At 47.7% G+C, this 18,874-nt stretch overlaps 1 protein-coding gene across 1 annotated transcript in view; it reads right to left on the bottom strand.

The window, feature by feature from the left end:
- Positions 1 to 763: 763 nt before the first annotated feature.
- The window catches only part of chga (chromogranin A), a 22,142-nt gene continuing 4,031 nt past the window's right edge, over positions 764 to 18,874 (bottom strand). The window contains exons 3-9 of the mRNA XM_072459879.1: positions 17,925 to 18,018; positions 11,264 to 11,332; positions 11,115 to 11,180; positions 7,172 to 7,312; positions 4,872 to 5,509; positions 2,856 to 3,035; positions 764 to 1,126 (exon numbers count right to left, since the gene is read on the bottom strand). Of these exons, the coding sequence (XP_072315980.1) occupies positions 1,022 to 1,126; positions 2,856 to 3,035; positions 4,872 to 5,509; positions 7,172 to 7,312; positions 11,115 to 11,180; positions 11,264 to 11,332; positions 17,925 to 18,018 (1,293 nt within the window). The 3' untranslated portion in view covers positions 764 to 1,021. The remainder of the gene's footprint in view (positions 1,127 to 2,855; positions 3,036 to 4,871; positions 5,510 to 7,171; positions 7,313 to 11,114; positions 11,181 to 11,263; positions 11,333 to 17,924; positions 18,019 to 18,874) is intronic.

Below are 18,874 nucleotides of genomic sequence, written 5' to 3'. Positions count from 1 at the left end.
CTGGTTTAGACCTAGTTTAGACCTGGTTTGGACCTGGTTTAGTCCTGGTTTAGACCTGGTTTGGACCTGGTTTAGTCCTGGTTTACTCCTGATTTAGACCTGGTTTAGTCCTGGTTTAGACCTGGTTTAGTCCTGGTTTAGACCTGGTTTAGACCTGGTTTAGACCTGGTTTACTCCTGGTTTAGTCCTGGTGTTTTCACTAGTGTTTCCATGGCGACAGAACGACACACAAACACAAACCGAAGCGTTTATTTCCTTGTGACTGAAGCGCAGCCTCTGATCTCAGAACAGCTTTAAATCTGGTCAAATACAGAACGTTTTCTCTTTATTTCTTTGTATTTGTTTCTTTTACAGACTTTTTGAACATTTGATGCAGAAATGTAAAAATAAAGTGTGACGATCGTGTTTGTGTCGATGAGTCAAACGTTACGGCGCAAAAGAGAAAAGAAGAAGAAGAAGAAGAAGATAAACACGGCGTCTGCAGGAGCTCGTTTCACTGGATTCATGATGTTTTTACTGAACTTTCTGACTCTAATGTACAAACTTTACACTATTTACACCTCAAACTGGGAAATGAGCAGAATTTATCTCTGTTTGAGTTTATTTTGACTTCATTACAGTAAAATTCAGCAGTTTTGTCATTATTTCAATTGTAACAGGATTTTAGAAGTTAAAAAACGCTCGTCTTTGACACATTTTAATCCAAACAATGTATATTTATATTTATATTTGTATTTATATTTGTATTATATTATATCTTATTGTTCCGTCGTCAGAATAAACTCAAAACGAGACAAATACGACGCATTTCCAGCACTTTTTCACTTAATTATCTTAATACATCTCGTTAAATGACTGTGATGTCACTTCCTCCTGTAAAACAATGACATCACGCGTAGAGTCAGCTCCGTGGAGAGGCGAGCGCACTCTGAGCACCCGGAACTGAGCTGGAGTCGTTTGAAGTCGCCGGACGTTTGCGGTGGGTGTGGCCATCGAGGGGGGCGTGGTGAAGGGGGCGCGGTCAGGTGCGCCGCCGCCCCCTGTCGGCTCGGCTCAGCTCGTGCAGCTTCTGAGCCACGCCCTCCAGCTCCGACTCGATGGTGGCCAGACTCTCGATCTCCGCCTCCTGAGAATGACAGAGCGAGAGAGGAGGAGGAGAAGAAGAAGAAGAAGAAGAAGAATGAGGAAGAGGAGAAGAATGAGGAGGAGGAGGAGAAGAAGAAGAATAAGGAGGAGGAGACGAAGAAGAGGAATGAGGTTAAGAAGAGGAAGAGGAAGAAGAGGAAGAAGAAGAAGAAGAAGAAGAAGAATGAGGAGGAGGAGAAGAATGAGGAGGAGGAGAAGAATGAGGAGGATGAGGAGAAGAAGAAGAATAAGGAGGAGGAGAAGAAGAAGAGGAATGAGGTTAAGAAGAGGAAGAGGAAGAAGAGGAAGAGGAAGAGGAAGAGGAAGAGGAAGAAGAAGAAGAAGAAGAAGAAGAAGAAGAAGAAGAAGAAGAAGAAGAAGAAGAAGAAGAAGAAGAAGAAGAAGAAGAAGAAGAAGAAGAAGAAGAAGAAGAAGAGAAGAAGAAGAAGAAGAAGAGCCCGGTCCCCTCTGACTCTGGTCCTCTCTGAAGATCCTCTCCTGGTCCTGGTCCTCTCCTGGTCCTCTTTGACTCTGGTCCTCTCCTGGTCCTCTCTGACTCTGGTCCTCTCTGAAGGTCCTCTCCTGGTCTTGGTCCTCTCCTGGTCCTCTCCTGGTCCTGGTCCTCTCCTGGTCCTCTCCTGGTCCTGGTCCTCTCCTGGTCCTGGTCCTCTCCTGGTCTTCTCTGAAGGTCCTGTCTGAAGGTCATCTCCTGGTCCTCTCCTGGTCCTCTCCTGGTCCTCTCTGAAGGTCCTCTCCTGGTCCTGGTCCTCTCCTGGTCCTCTCCTGGTCCTGGTCCTCTCCTGGTCCTCTCCTGGTCCTCTCCTGAACCTGGTCCTCTTCTGGTCCTGGTCCTCTCCTGGTCCTCTCCTGGTCCTCTCCTGGTCCTGGTCCTCTCCTGGTCCTGGTCCTCTCCTGGTCCTCTCCTGGTCCTGGTCCTCTCCTGGTCCTCTCCTGGTCCTCTCCTGGTCCTGGTCCTCTCCTGGTCCTCTCCTGAACCTGGTCCTCTTCTGGTCCTGGTCCTCTCCTGGTCCTCTCCTGGTCTTCTCTGAAGGTCCTGTCTGAAGGTCAGCTCCTGGTCCTCTCCTGGTCCTCTCCTGGTCCTCTCTGAAGGTCCTCTCCTGGTCCTGGTCCTCTCCTGGTCCTCTCCTGGTCCTGGTCCTCTCCTGGTCCTCTCCTGGTCCTCTCCTGAACCTGGTCCTCTTCTGATCCTGGTCCTCTCCTGGTCCTCTCCTGGTTCTCTCCTGGTCCTGGTCCTGGTCCTCTCCTGGTCCTCTCCTGGTCCTGGTCCTCTCCTGGTCCTGGTCCTCTCCTGGTCCTCTCCTGGTCCTCTCCTGGTCCTGGTCCTCTCCTGGTCCTCTCCTGAACCTGGTCCTCTTCTGGTCCTGGTCCTCTCCTGGTCCTCTCCTGGTCTTCTCTGAAGGTCCTGTCTGAAGGTCAGCTCCTGGTCCTCTCCTGGTCCTCTCCTGGTCCTCTCTGAAGGTCCTCTCCTGGTCCTGGTCCTCTCCTGGTCCTCTCCTGGTCCTGGTCCTCTCCTGGTCCTCTCCTGGTCCTCTCCTGAACCTGGTCCTCTTCTGATCCTGGTCCTCTCCTGGTCCTCTCCTGGTTCTCTCCTGGTCCTGGTCCTGGTCCTCTCCTGGTCCTCTCCTGGTCCTGGTCCTCTCCTGGTCCTGGTCCTCTCCTGGTCCTCTCTTGGTCCTCTCCTGGTCCTCTCTGAAGTTCCTCTCTCTTACCTTCTTGTTGCCGCTCCCCTCGTCCTCGTCCTCCTCCGTTGTGGTGCGGGCGATCAGCTGAAGCTCCTCCTCCTCCGGACTCCGCCTCTCGGCTGTTTCCACTTCCTGGTTGGTCTCTTCTTTTGAATGATGTGGGACCTGGACCTCTTCACCCGCCTCTTCTTTTGCTTTCTTCTGTTCCTAAAGTCAACACGTCTCAGTTACTTTCACTTCACAGAAAGAACATGGACACTTTCACTTCACAGACAGAACATGGACACTTTCACTTCACAGAAAGAACAGTGACACTTTCACTTCACAGACAGAACATGGACACTTTCACTTCACAGAAAGAACATGGACACTTTCACTTCAAAGACAGAGCAGTGACACTTTCACTTCACAGAAAGAACATGGACACTTTCACTTCAAAGACAGAACAGTGACACTTTCACTTCACAGAAAGAACACTGACACTTTCACTTCACAGAAAGAACAGTGACACTTTCACTTCACAGAAAGAACATGGACACTTTCACTTCACAGAAAGAACATGGACTCTTTCACTTCACAGAAAGAACAGTGACACTTTCACTTCACAGACAGAACAGTGACACTTTCACTTCACAGACAGAACAGTGACACTTTCACTTCACAGAAAGAACAGTGACACCTTCACTTCACAGAAAGAACAGTGACACTTTCACTTCACAGAAAGAACAGTGACACTTTCACTTCACTGAAAGAACATGGACACTTTCACTTCACAGACAGAACAGTGACACTTTCACTTCACAGAAAGAACAGTGACACTTTCACTTCACTGAAAGAACAGTGACACTTTCACTTCACTGAAAGAACATGGACACTTTCACTTCACTGAAAGAACATGGACACTTTCACTTCACAGACAGAACAGTGACACTTTCACTTCACAGACAGAACAGTGACACTTTCACTTCACAGAAAGAACAGTGACACTTTCACTTCACTGAAAGAACAGTGACACATTCACTTCACAGACAGAACAGTGACACTTTCACTTCACAGAAAGAACAGTGATACTTTCACTTCACAGAAAGAACAGTGACACTTTCACTTTACTGAAAGAACAGTGACACTTTCACTTCACAGACAGAACAGTGACACTTTGGATTTAAAGTTGTGTTGCTGTTTTTTTTATAAAACTGAAAATGTAATAAATCATATTAGTCATATTCACGTTAAATTCTTCCGATTATATTGTGACCTTAATCTTTTTTCCCTCCAGTCGTCGTGGAAACGAGTGTAAAGTAAACGTTCATCTGCCCAAATGATGCGTATTTATTTCGGTGATATAAAAATATAAAAATGGAAAAAGAAAAACACGTCATTACTTTATTTCTCACTGAAGAAGAGTCCAAGAGTCATTCTCAATCTGTCAATCAAGACCAGGAACAGGGCGGGACCTCCTGATAAAAGGTGTTTTTGGTTTCACCAGGAACTAAACCTCTTTGTTTTGGCTCTCTCTCTCCCTGGAGAGGTCGACGCCCAGAGCATTCGGATGCTCATCAGTTACACAGGGAAGAGAGAGAGAGCCAGGGACAATAGGAGGCTGATGGCCCATTAAAGGACTGATAGTTTCAGGTGAAACAAATAACACCTTTTTATTACCTACCCAGAGAGTTCCTGGTCTTGCAGATTGAGAATGACTCTTGGATGAGTCGAAATGTATCCAGAAGAAACAACTGAATCTTTCCTACACTGGAACACTTCTGGACGAAGGAGGGATTATTTACACCCACATGTTTATTTCTCAATGTAAATCAAACATTTTGCAGTTTTCTTCAGAAAAAAACCCAAAAACGGATTATTTCCCTGATTTCTATTTCGTTTTGAGATCAGAAAACGGGAAATGGGTTGTTTTTTTACCCATTTAACACAAAAGTCTAGTGAGCGGCCGATGCACGAACCTGACTTGTCAAAACAACCACACATTGATTCTGATTGGCCGTGTGATCAACACGAGCGGTAAAAGGGATTCGTCCTGACATTTACCTGAGCGCTCTCGGCCCGTTTGCTCCACAGCTTCAGTCCACTCCTCTTCTCGTCTCCTCGTTTCACTCCTCGTTTCTCGTCTCCTCGTTTCTCATCTCGTTTCTCGTCTCCTCGTTTCTCGTCTTGTTTCTCGTCTCCTCGTTTCTTGTCCCCTCGTTTCTCGTCTTGTTTCTCGTCCCCTCGTTTCTCGTCTTGTTTCTCGTCCCCTCGTTTCTCGTCTCCTCGTTTCTCGTCTCCTCGTTTCTCGTCCCCTCGTTTCTCGTCTTGTTTCTCGTCTCTTCGTTTCTCGTCTTGTTTCTCGTCTCCTCGTTTCTCGTCTCCTCGTTTCTCGTCTCCTCGTTTCTCGTCCCCTCGTTTCTCGTCTCCTCGTTTTTTGTCTCCTCGTTTCTCGTCCCCTCGTTTCTCGTCCCCTCGTTTCTCGTCCCCTCGTTTCTCGTCTCCTCGTTTTTTGTCTCCTCGTTTCTCGTCCCCTCGTTTCTCGTCTCCTCGTTTCTCGTCCCCTCGTTTCTCGTCCCCTCGTTTCTCGTCTCCTCGTTTCTCGTCCCCTCGTTTCTCGTCCCCTCGTTTCTCGTCTCCTCGTTTCTCGTCCCCTCGTTTCTCTACTGTCGATGGAGTTTTGGTCGAATCTCTCTTTTCACCTAGAGCATAAAACACCAGAGTTCAGGAGGAGAAACGTGACACATAAACACAAAACGTCTGCACTGCATGTTCTCTCTCGATGCTGATACTTCAAACTTCAGCCTTAATCTTCACGTCAGAAAAGAACGACTCTTTGATCCTCAAGAAAAAACAGCAATTTCAATTTCAAAGGTGAATTTAAAGGTTTAGAAGATTGTTTTGAACATGTCCACGCTGTGATGTACTTTATAACATCATCTACAAGTACTTTGACTTATCGATGTATACGATGAAGAGCAATGGACCCAAGACCGATCCCTGTGGCGAACCCCTGAGTAGTATGAACGTCACAATATCAAATGTTTCTGTAATAAATGAAGTGAAATATGACCAGGGGTGGGAGGGGTCATGGGGTGGTGCCCTCAATCTTGTCTCGTTTTGTGGGAATTCGTTCCAGCCTTATTATCAAACTAGTTGACATAATCAATATTTAATATATAAAATAAATAAATCCAAACTAGTCGAAGCTACTTCAGTGTCACATTTGTCTCGTCCCAAGGAGACTTGACCATGGGTCAGATGAGACAGTGGAAGTGAGCCCGACTCCCCTGATCACTGCAGTCCTGCCGCTCGGCCGCACAACGCGCTGATGTGGGCTCGTTTCCAGCTGGCTCAGGCTGTTTCATTATCAAGAGTGCTCTGGTGCTGAAGGGAAAGCATTACACTGGGAAAAGAGCCAGAAACCCTTTATACACTCTGGAACTAAAGTGTGGAAGACTTCTCTCTGTAATCAAACTGCTGCACCACCAGCCATGACACCATTCTCATCGAGGACGACACCGCCCTCATCCAGGACGACACCGCCCTCATCCAGGACGACACCACCCTCATCCAGGACGACACCACCCTCATCCAGGACGACACCACCCTCATCGGGCTCATCTTGGACGGGGATGAGTCCGTCTACCGGAGGGAGGTGGAGCGGCTGGTGTCCTGGTGCAGCGGTAACAACTTGGAGTTCAACGCCCAGAAGACAGAGGAGATGATCGTGGACTTCAGGAAAGTCACAGCCCCCCCTCACCATCACAGACTCCCCCATCACCACTGTGGACTCCCTCCGCTTCCTCTGAACCACCATCACCCAGGACCTGAAGTGGAGCTCACCATCACCCGGGACCGTGTGGTAAGCTTGAGCCACAGCCAGGGACAAAAAGAGACTACAGCGCCCTCTGCTGAGAAGGTGATCGGCTGCAGACTTCCATCTCTGTAGGACCTGTACATCTCCAGGACTCTGGGACGAGCAGGTCGGATCACAGGTCCCTTCTCACCCTGGACACGGACTATATGAGCCACTCCCGTAAGGCAGGAGGCCACTCCCCTCAGGCAGGAGGCCACTCCCCTCAGGCAGGAGGGCACTCCCCTCAGGCAGGAGGCCACTCCCCTCAGGCAGGAGGCCACTCCCCTCAGGCAGGAGGCCACTCCCCTCAGGCAGGAGGGCACTCCCCTCAGGCAGGAGGCTACGGTCCAAACGCCACAAGAACAGTTTTCTGACCGACTGTAAATTGTGTAAATATTCAGACCAAGTCTTTTTTATTAGTGAAAACCTTATTTGATATATTTTGCTGTCATTATTATGGCATTAAACCTTTTTTCTGAGTCTGAGATCTTCAGCACAAACAAACCTTTCTGTGGGTCGTCCCGTTTGACCTGGACCTCCTCGTGACCCCCCCGTCGCTCCCCTCGCTCCCCCGCAGGCCCGCTTCTCCCCTGGGACAGCATCGAGCGCTCGCCCGTCCCGCCCACAGACTCCAGCATGGATCGATCTGAGGAAAGACTTTCATTTACGAGAACGCATTGATTTTACCATCGAGCTTAAAGGGGAGGATCATAAAGGGACTTTTATGGGGGAATAAAATCCTCCGTCACAGCGGAATTAACAAGGTCAGGACTAAACCAGGACCAAACCAGGTCTAAAGCAGATCTAAAGCAGGACTAAAGCAGGACTATACCAGGACTAAAGCAGGACCAAACCAGGACTAAAGCAGGACTAAAGCAGGACTTAACCAGGTCTAAAGCAGGACTAAAGCAGGACTAAAGCAGGACTTAACCAGGACTAAAGCAGGACCAAACCAGGACTAAACCAGGACTAAACCAGGACTAAAGCAGGACTAAAGCAGGACTAAAGCAGGACTTAACCAGGACTAAAGCAGGACTAAAGCAGGACTAAACCAGGACTAAACCAGGACTAAAGCAGGACTATACCAGGACTAAAGCAAGGCAAGGCAAGGCAAGGCAAGTTTATTTGTAGAGCACATTTCATACACAAGGCAATTCAAAGTGCTTCACACAGCAGGAAAAATGCATTCAAATCACAAAGAAATTACAGAAATACAATAAAATTACCTAAATTAAAAATTATCAATCCAACTGATTTTCTAAACTAATAAAATCACAAACAAAAGAGAAGAGTGCAAAGAAAAAATCCTTTCAGTCATATGCGCAGCTAAACAAAACTGTTTTTAGCTTAGATTTGAACATTGTCAGAGTAGAAGCCTGTCTCACATCTTCAGGAAGAATGTTCCAGATTTTAGCTGCATAAAACTGAAACGCAGATTCCCCATGTTTAGTCCTGACTCTGGCACCAGCAGGAGGCCGGTCCATGTTTAGTCCTGACTCTGGCACCAGCAGGAGGCCGGTCCATGTTTTGTCCTGACTCTGGGCACCAGCAGGAGGCCGGTCCCTGAGATCCTCAGAGTCCGAGATGGTTCATATGGCACTAACATATCCAAGATGTACTTTGGTGCTAGGCCATGGAGAGACTTGTACACAAGCAGAGCTGCTTTAAAGTCTATTCTCTGAGCCACAGGGGGCAGTGCAGAGACCTGAGAACAGGACTAATGTGATCATCCTTCCTGGTTCTAGTCAGGACCCGAGCAGCAGCGTTCTGGATGTACTGCAGCTGTTTTACAGTTTGTTTGGAGAGACCAGTGAGCAGGCCGTTACAGTAGTCTAATCTACTGGAGACAAACACATGGATAAGTCTCTCTAAATCTGGTTTTGACACTATATTTTTGATTTTGGCAATGTTTTTTAGATGGTAAAAAGCTGCTGATGTTATTGATTTGACGTGGCTATTAAAGTTCAAGTCTGAGTCCATTATTACCCCCAGATTTCTAATTTGGTTTGTAGGTTTTAGAGCGAGACTCTGGAGGTGACCGCTAACACTTTCTCTTTGTTTCTGTGGGCCAAAAATGATTATTTCAGTCTTGTCTGAGTTCAGCTGGAGAAAGTTGTTTTGCATCCACAAACTGATCTGTTGGATGCAGTGACAGAGTGAATCTACTGGTCCATAGTCACCTGCCGATAGTGAAACATAGATCTGACTCGTCTGCATCATTGTGATAGGACACATTTTCACTGCGTATCAACTGACCCAACGGCAGCATGTAGAGGTTGAACAGAAGGGGACCCAGGACTGACCCTTGGGGCACTCCACAGGTCAGGGTCATGTGGTCTGAGACACAGCTACCAATTTCAACAAAGTACTTCCTGTCTTCCAGATAGGACCTTAACCAGTTTAGGGCAGTGCCAGTGATGCCCACCCAGTCCTCTAGTCTCTGTAAGAGGATCCCATGATCGACAGTGTCAAAAGCAGCACTCAGATCTAACAGAATTAAGACTGAGGCTTTGCCCGTGTCAGTATTCAGGCGGATGTCATTTATCACCTTGACAAGAGCAGTCTCAGTGCTGTGATGAGGTCTAAAACCTGACTGAAAAACATCAAATGAGTTGTTTATTAAGAGGAAATCTGTGAGCTGTTGGTAAACAACCTTTTCAAGGACTTTGCCCCAAAATGGTAGATTAGAGATGGGCCGGTAATGACTCAGTACTGCGGCATCAAGACTGCTCTTCTTTAGGAGAGGCTTTATGACCGCAGTTTTCAAAGACATTGGGAATGTTCCAGATTGAAGCGACATGTTAACTATGTGAGTGAGTGGTGCTAACAAACTGTTCAGCACAGACTTTAGAAATCTGGTGGGTAACACATCAAGGCAGCATGTAGATGAACTCAGACTGGTGATGATCTCATGGACAGTTTTGTCAGTTACTGGTGCAAAGTGAGTTAGCTCTAAGTGTCTTGGTGGTTTTAGGGTAATTTTTTGCATTGTGGGATTTATAGCATTTTTAATGCCCTGAACTTTGTCATTAAAGAATAATGCAAACTCATTACACTTGGATGTGGAAATGAGTTCTAACGGCAGCTGAGCTGGAGGGTTTGTTAATCTGTTTACTGTGGCAAACAGGACACGCGAGTTGTTACTGCAGCTTCCAATTATTTCAGAAAAATATCTTTCCCTAGTTCTACATAAGATTAGGTTGTACATGTTCAGCTTTTCTTTGTAAATCTCTTTTTGAACCTGGAGCTTTGACTTGCGCCATTTCCGTTCAGCCCTGCGGCACTCCCTTTTCTGTGCCCTGACCGAATCATCATTTCTCCACGGCGCCTTCTGCTTATTTTTAACCATTTTAGCCTTTATAGGGGCGATGGTGTCCAGAACATTCAAAACACTAGATGTAACAGAGTTCAACAAATCATTTACATTAGAACATGAGACATTTTCAAAGTTTATCATTTCCATAAACAGTGCACCTGTGCCATCACTTATGTGTCTCCTCTGAACAACTGCAGGACCAACCGGAGGTTTGGGAGAAACAGACAGGTCAAAGAAGACACAGAAATGATCAGACAGAGCAACATCGATCACATTAACATTTGAAATATTTACCCCCTTTGTAATTATGAGATCTAGAGTGTGTCCTTTGCTGTGGGTGGGGCCTCTCACATGCTGAGTAAGACTGAAGGTTTCAAGGACAGCATCAAGCTCTTTAGCGTTTCTGTCACAAATATTATCAACATGCACATTGAAATCACCTGTAATGACCAAACCATCACAGTCTGTGCATATGACTGAAAGCATCTCAGTAAAATCATCAATAAAACTTTGGCAGTGCTGGAGAGGCTTGTATAAAACAATGAAGAGAATGGATGGAGACCGTTTTAGCTCCATTTTAAAGGATACATACTCAAATGATGAAAACACCCCAAAAGACAACCTGCGGGTAATTATTTCATCTCTAAAGACAGCACAGACTCCACCCCCTTTTTTGTTTTCTCGTGTTTCAGATTCAAACTTAAAGTTGGGTGGAGCAGATTCTATCAGAACTACATTTCCTGTGTTTTTGTCAAGCCATGAAGCCATAAAGTAAGACTAAAGCAGGACTAAACCAGGACTAAAGCAGGACTAAGCCAGGACCAAACCAGGACTAAAGCAGGACTGAACCAGGACTAAAGCAGGACTAAGCCAGGACCAAACCAGGACTAAAGCAGGACTGAACCAGGAATAAGCCAGGACAAAAATAAAAAATATTGTTTTTAATATTTACAGCAGAGATGAACTTTTTACAGCTCTAATAGTTAAGACGAAATAGACGAAAAGCCCAAAATATCATCGAGCTAAACACGCCACAGTCATCGCCCACGACTACGGGCACATTAGTCACTTTTCTCCAGCGCAGACGTGCTACAGCCCATTTACACACATCTTTAGACATTTTGTATCTCACCCGGGTCGTCCTCTGCCACCCGAGTCTGCGGAAGAGGAGCGACGTCTTGAGCGTTCATCTGGCCTCCTACAATCACAAAAAAACGTCATTACGTCACATTCCATCACAGCTTCTGAACACGGCCACAAACGGACTCGCTCAGAACCGACCTTCGAGGGCGACCTCCTGCAGCTCCTTCAGAAAGTTCTGGTGCCGAAGGATTGCGACAAGTCGGTCATCTGAACACAAGAACACGGGCGTTTTGTTATCGTCGTCTGTTTCACATGGACGGAAACCACATTCACACGTGCCGTAGGTCCCAGTAACACGCCCGGGACACTCACCCCGGGACCCCCCGTTCACACGTGCCGTAGGTCCCAGTAACACGCCCGGGACACTCACCCCGGGACCCTCCGTTCACACGTGCCGTAGGTCCCAGTAACACGCCCGGGACACTCACCCCGGACCCCCCGTTCACACGTGCCGTAGGTCCCAGTAACACGCCCGGGACACTCACCCCGGACTGCCCGTTCACACGTGTTGTAGGTCCCAGTAACACGCCCGGGACACTCACCCCGGACCCCCGTTCACACGTGCCGTAGGTCCCAGTAACACGCCCGGGACACTCACCCCGGACTGCCCGTTCACAAGTGTTGTAGGTCCCAGTAACACGCCCGGGACACTCACCCCGGACCCCCGTTCACACATGCCGTAGGTCCCAGTAACACGCCCGGGACACTCACCCCAGACCCCCCGTTCACACGTGCTGTAGGTCCCAGTAACACGCCCGGGACACTCACCCCGGGACCCCCCGTTCACACGTGCTGTAGGTCCCAGTAACACGCCCGGGACATTCACCCCTGACCCTCCGTTCACACGTGCCGTAGGTCCCAGTAACACGCCCAGGACACTCACCCCGGACCCCCCGTTCACACGTGCCGTAGGTCCCAGTAACAAGCCTGGGACACTCACCCCGGACCCCCGTTCATACGTGCCGTAGGTCCCAGTAACACGCCCGGGACACTCACCCCTGACCCCCCGTTCACACGTGCCGTAGGTCCCAGTAACACGCCCGGGACACTCACCCCAGACCCCCCGTTCACACATGCCGTAGGTCCCAGTAACACGCCCGGGACACTCACCCCGGACCCCCGTTCATACGTGCCGTAGGTCCCAGTAACACGCCCGGGACACTCACCCCTGACCCCCCGTTCACACGTGCCGTAGGTCCCAGTAACACGCCCGGGACACTCACCCCAGACCCCCCGTTCACACATGCCGTAGGTCCCAGTAACACGCCCGGGACACTCACCCCGGGACCCCCCGTTCACACGTGCCGTAGGTCCCAGTAACACGCCCGGGACACTCACCCCGGACCCCCCGTTCACACGTGCCGTAGGTCCCAGTAACACGCCCGGGACACTCACCCCGGACCCCCCGTTCACACGTGCCGTAGGTCCCAGTAACACGCCCGGGACACTCACCCCGGACCCCCCGTTCACACATGCCGTAGGTCCCAGTAACACGCCCGGGACACTCACCCCAGACCCCCCGTTCACACATGCCGTAGGTCCCAGTAACACGCCCGGGACACTCACCCCGGGACCCCCCGTTCACACATGCCGTAGGTCCCAGTAACACGCCCGGGACACTCACCCCGGACCCCCCGTTCACACGTGCCGTAGGTCCCAGTAACATGCCCGGGACACTCACCCCGGACCCCCCGTTCACACGTGCCGTAGGTCCCAGTAACACGCCCGGGACACTCACCCCAGACCCCCGTTCACACGTGCCGTAGGTCCCAGTAACACGCCCGGGACACTCACCCCGGGACCCCCCGTTCACACGTGCTGAAGGTCCCAGTAACAAGCCCGGGACACTCACCCCGGACCCCCCGTTCACACGTGCCGTAGGTCCCAGTAACACGCCCGGGACACTCACCCCGGACCCCCCGTTCACACGTGCTGTAGGTCCCAGTAACACGCCCGGGACACGCAGAGATATAAACCATAAACTGTCCTCCAGCTCCAAACGAAACTTAAATTCAAATGTGGTGAAAACAACTTAAAGATATTACATTTCAAAGCTGATGTGCACAATTTTATTCTGGTAAACGAGCATCTATTATATTTATTTGCTCCAGTATCTTTGCTTTGGCGTCTCATATTTCAGAACTTGAAATAAGTCACGTAAACATTGAAAACCACACATTATTACACTCATTTTCTCAGGCGTTCCCTCATCAGGATCCGTGTTAGCGCTCCATCTACTGGCAGCAGAGGCAATTACCATGTGAGGATAACAAAAGCTAGCTTGCCTTTACATGCTAGTGTCAACACGCCGTTGTAATGAACGCGATTTGAGTCGGAAACGCTCAGAACGAGTCTGGGATGTTTACGGACGTCCGGATCTCGACTTTTCACATTGCGAATCTGGGAAATTTTAAACCGAGTGTTTTTATGAGGCTCAGAGAAGACAAGCTCGTAAACGGGACTCAAGAAAGTGAATGAAGCTAAAAATCAACCACTGCTGTGTTTTCGACGAGGGAACGATGTTATAACGCGGATAAATGTGTATATCATGTGTCCTTTAACTGCAGATGTTAAATGTCCTGTTTTGCCGCACGCGCACGTTTGAACCTCCAGGGGCAGCAGTGCAGCAGCGCTTCTCTACTCTCAGCACTTTGGGTCATCGCTCCACTGGACGACATCGCAGCCGGATTCAGAGCGAGAGGGCGATTAATCAGGAAAACCTCTGGAGACGCGGCGAGGACAGTCCGCTGACCGCACTCCAGCACAAAGGACCAGTGAGGCACAAAAAAAGACCAGCGCGGCAAGAAGAAAGGCCAGAAGAAGAAACACCAGAAGAAGAAACACCAGAAGAAGAAACACCAGAAGAAGGAACACCAGATGAAGAAACACCAGGACGACAAGAAGAAACACCAGCGAGGCAAGAGGAAACACCAGTGCTGCAAGAGGAAACACCAATGCTGCAAGAGGAAACACCAGTGCTGCAAGAGGAAACACCAGTGCTGCAAGAGGAAACACCAATGCTGCAAGAGGAAACACCAGTGCTGCAAGAGGAAACACCAGTGCTGCAAGAGGAAACACCAGTGCTGCAAGAGGAAACACCAGTGCTGCAAGAGGAAACACCAGCGAGGCCAGAGGAAACACCAGTGCTGCAAGAGGAAACACCAGTGCTGCAAGAGGAAACACCAGTGCTGCAAGAGGAAACACCAGTGCTACAAGAGGAAACACCAATGCTGCAAGAGGAAACACCAGTGCTGCAAGAGGAAACACCAGTGCTGCAAGAGGAAACACCAGTGCTGCAAGAGGAAACACCAGCGAGGCCAGAGGAAACACCAGTGCTGCAAGAGGAAACACCAGTGCTGCAAGAGGAAACACCAGTGCTGCAAGAGGAAACACCAGTGCTACAAGAGGAAACACCAATGCTGCAAGAGGAAACACCAGTGCTGCAAAAGGAAACACCAGTGCTGCAAGAGGAAACACCAGTGCTGCAAGAGGAAACACCAGCGAGGCCAGAGGAAACACCAGTGCTGCAAGAGGAAACACCAGTGCTGCAAGAGGAAACACCAATGCTGCAAGAGGAAACACCAGTGCTGCAAGAGGAAACACCAGTGCTGCAAGAGGAAACACCAATGCTGCAAGAGGAAACACCAGTGCTGCGAGAGGAAACACCAGTGCTGCAAGAGGAAACACCAGTGCTGCAAGAGGAAACACCAGTGCTGCAAGAGGAAACACCAGCGAGGCCAGAGGAAACACCAGTGCTGCAAGAGGAAACACCAGCGAGGCCAGAGGAAACACCAGTGCTGCAAGAGGAAACACCAGTGCTACAAGAGGAAACACCAGCGAGGCCAGAGGAAACACCAGTGCTGCAAGAGGAAACACCAGCGAGGCAAAAGGAAACACCAGCAAGTGTGTAGTGTGTAGTTTGTTGCAGTGTGTTTAGTTTGTTGCAGTGTGTTTAGTTTGTTGCAGTGTGTGTAGTTTGTTGCAGTGTGTGTAGTTTGTTGCAGTGTGTGTAGTTTGTTGCAGTGTGTGTAGTTTGTTGCAGTGTGTGTAGTTTGTTGCAGTGTGTTTAGTTTGTTGCAGTGTGTGTAGTTTGTTGCAGTGTGTGTAGTTTGTTGCAGTGTGTGTAGTTTGTTGCAGTGTGTTTAGTTTGTTGCAGTGTGTGTTGTTTGTTGCAGTGTGTGTAGTTTGTTGCAGTGTGTGTAGTTTGTTGCAGTGTGTTTAGTTTGTTGCAGTGTGTGTAGTTTGTTGCAGTGTGTGTTGTTTGTTGCAGTGTGTGTAGTTTGTTGCAGTGTGTGTAGTTTGTTGCAGTGTGTTTAGTTTGTTGCAGTGTGTGTAGTTTGTTGCAGTGTGTTTAGTTTGTTGCAGTGTGTTTAGTTTGTTGCAGTGTGTTTAGTTTGTTGCAGTGTGTGTAGTTTGTTGCAGTGTGTGTAGTTTGTTGCAGTGTGTGTAGTTTGTTGCAGTGTGTGTAGTTTGTTGCAGTGTGTGTAGTTTGTTGCAGTGTGTTTAGTTTGTTGCAGTGTGTGTAGTTTGTTGCAGTGTGTTTAGTTTGTTGCAGTGTGTGTAGTTTGTTGCAGTGTGTTTAGTTTGTTGCGTATAAAAGGGTTTTACAGTGTATTGTGCTGCTCTGGTTTAGTGTCGATGAAAGCATCAGGCCAGGTTACAGGTCAGATCTGTGGAGGGGACTCACAATACAAATGTATGATTCTGGGGAAAATAAACAAAAGCTAGCTTGCTCCGACATGCTAATGTGAACACACAGCTGTAATGAAGGACGAGTCTGTGATGATTTATGGAGTTAAAAACAGCTCCAGAAGAATCAAATGTGTGAAATTTGAAACTGAGTGTTTTTGTGAGGCTCAGAGAAGAAGAGCTCGTAAACAAACAAACAAACAAACAAACAAACAAACAAAGTGAAAGACGCTAAAAACAACCGCAGACACGTTTTTGAAGAGAAAACGATGTCAGAACGGGGTTAAAAACTGCACAATATGGCATTAAAATAATAAGTTTGTGTGATTATGATGAAAAGAGGCGAAGAGGCGGGGCTTGTCAGAGCTGACAAGCCCCGCCTCTTCACCTCTTTTCAGTTGTGAACAGGAAGTCACTGGACCCGTTTCCATCACTACGCTGCGTCTATTACATTTTCACACATTTCATTTAGTTCCGTCTTTATTTATCAGAGAACATGAACAAAACCGCTCATCTAACGAGAGAAAAGACTAAAAAGGCGTAAAGATGTAAACCGTGTCAGATTAAAGGAGCTGGAAGATGGAAGTGGCGGCCGCTCGGACACTGGTCGATGCTTCGCAGTGACTCGCGTGACGCCGGAGCCTTTCAGACCGTCAGATGAAACTGTCTCCTCCTGTTGCCATGGCGACGCTTTCTGAACCACTGTGTTTGAACCGGCGCAGCTACGACGGAGATACAGCAGCGCCGACGCAAATGCGGTGGAAAGGTGAACGCCCACTTCTGCCATGTGCTCGTCGCCGTGACATTTTAGACATTTTAGACATTTTAGACATTTTAGACATTTTAGACATGAGACCTACAGGACTTTAATGCAGTTTAAACTATATAAAAAGTGGATGCTTGACCATTGTAACTTCTTCTGTTGTATTTTGTACTTGTACTTTGTGTATAAAGTGTGACTGTTGTGTATAAAGTGTGACTGTTGTGTATAAAATGTGACTGTTGTGTATAAAGTGTGACTGTTGTGTATAAAATGTGACTGTTGTGTATAAAGTGTGACTGTTGTGTATAAAGTGTGACTGTTGTGTATAAAGTGTGATTGTTGTGTATAAAGTGTGATTGTTGTGTATAAAGTGTGACTGTTGTGTATAAAGTGTGACTGTTGTGTATAAAGTGTGACTGTTGTGTATAAAGTGTGATTGTTGTGTATAAAGTGTGACTGTTGTGTATAAAGTGTGACTGTTGTGTATAAAGTGTGATTGTTGTGTATAAAGTGTGACTGTTGTGTATAAAGTGTGATTGTTGTGTATAAAGTGTGACTGTTGTGTATAAAGTGTGACTGTTGTGTATAAAGTGTGACTGTTGTGTATAAAGTGTGACTGTTGTGTATAAAATGTGACTGTTGTGAACTTTGAGCCTCAGAATATAAAATATCAAATGTGATAAAAATAGAGTTCTGTTCTAGAGCTGATTATAATATAATAGCACGATCAGCACAGTATAAATGAGACAGTATGTTGTTGCCGTGGTGATTTGAGTGTCTGTAGACAGTGTACTGTTGTTGCCGTGGTGATTTGAGTGACTGTAGACAGTGTACTGTTGTTGCCGTGGTGATTTGAGTGACTAGACAGTGTACTGTTGTTGCCGTGGTGATTTGAGTGTCTGTAGACAGTGTACTGTTGTTGCCGTGGTGATCTGAGTGACTGTAGACAGTGTACTGTTGTTGCCGTGGTGATTTGAGTGGCTGTAGACAGTGTACTGTTGTTGCCATGGTGATTTGAGTGGCTTTAGACAGTGTACTGTTGTTGCCGTGGTGATTTGAGTGGCTTTAGACAGTGTACTGTTGTTGCCGTGGTGATCTGAGTGACTGTAGACAGTGTACTGTTGTTGCCGTGGGGATTTGAGTGACTGTAGACAGTGTACTGTTGTTGCCGTGGGGATTTGAGTGGCTGTAGACAGTGTACTGTTGTTGCCATGGTGATTTGAGTGGCTGTAGACGGTGTACTGTTGTTGCCGTGGTGATTTGAGTGGCTGATGGTGTACTGTTGTTGCCGTGGTGATTTGAGTGGCTGATGGTGTACTGTTGTTGCCGTGGTGATGTGTAACTTACCGGTGGTGAGCGTGAGCAGACAGTCCTGACTGACAGGCAGGGGGCGGGGCTTGGACAACACGTCGGCCAATGCCTCCACGATGCACTTCAGCACCTGAGACACACGGACTCAGTCACAGCAACAATATATTCATTTAGAATATAGTGTGTAATCTATAGTTAAACATGTGACATATGTTTTCATGTAATAAGTCAAAATGAGAGCGCTGTGTTCTGTCTGCAGCTGATTATAAAACGTTTTAAGATCAGAGATGATGATCTTGGAAAAAGTTCATAAACTAACTAACAACTAAACTTTTTCAGACATGTGGGCACTTGAAGTAGTAAATACTGTCCCACTGAAAGTACTGTCCCCCTGAAAGTACTGTCTCTCTGAAAGTACTGTCCCACTGAAAGTACTGTCCCACTGAAAGTACTGTCCCACTGAAAGTACTGTCTCTCTGAAAGTACTGTCCCACTGAAAGTACTGTCCCTCTGAAAGTACTGTCCAACTGAAAGTACTGTCCAACTGAAAGTACTGTCCCACTGAAAGTACTGTCTCTGAAAGTACTGTACCCCTGAAAGTACTGTCTCTCTGAAAGTACTGTCCAACTGAAAGTACTGTCCCACTGAAAGTACTGTCCCACTGAAAGTACTGTCCTACTGAAAGTACTGTCTCTGAAAGTACTGTCTCTCTTAAAGTACTGTCCCCCTGAAAGTACTGTCTCTCTGAAAGTACTGTCCCACTGAAAGTACTGTTCACCTGAAAGTACTGTCACCCTGAAAGTACTGTCCACCTGAAAGTACTGTCCCACTGAAAGTACTGTCCCCCTGAAAGTACTGTCCCACTGAAAGTACTGTCCTACTGAAAGTACGGTCCCCCTGAAAGTACTGTCCTACTGAAAGTACTGTTCACCTGAAAGTACTGTCACCCTGAAAGTACTGTCCACCTGAAAGTACTGTCCACCTGA

This window comes from Eucyclogobius newberryi, unplaced genomic scaffold, assembly GCF_026437365.1.
Source record: "Eucyclogobius newberryi isolate DKJ021-1_F unplaced genomic scaffold, fEucNew1.0.hap1 SCAF_1, whole genome shotgun sequence".
NCBI lineage: Eukaryota > Metazoa > Chordata > Actinopteri > Gobiiformes > Gobiidae > Eucyclogobius > Eucyclogobius newberryi.
The sequence above is the reverse complement of the archived record's forward strand: the minus strand, read 5'-3'. Positions and strand labels throughout refer to the sequence as shown.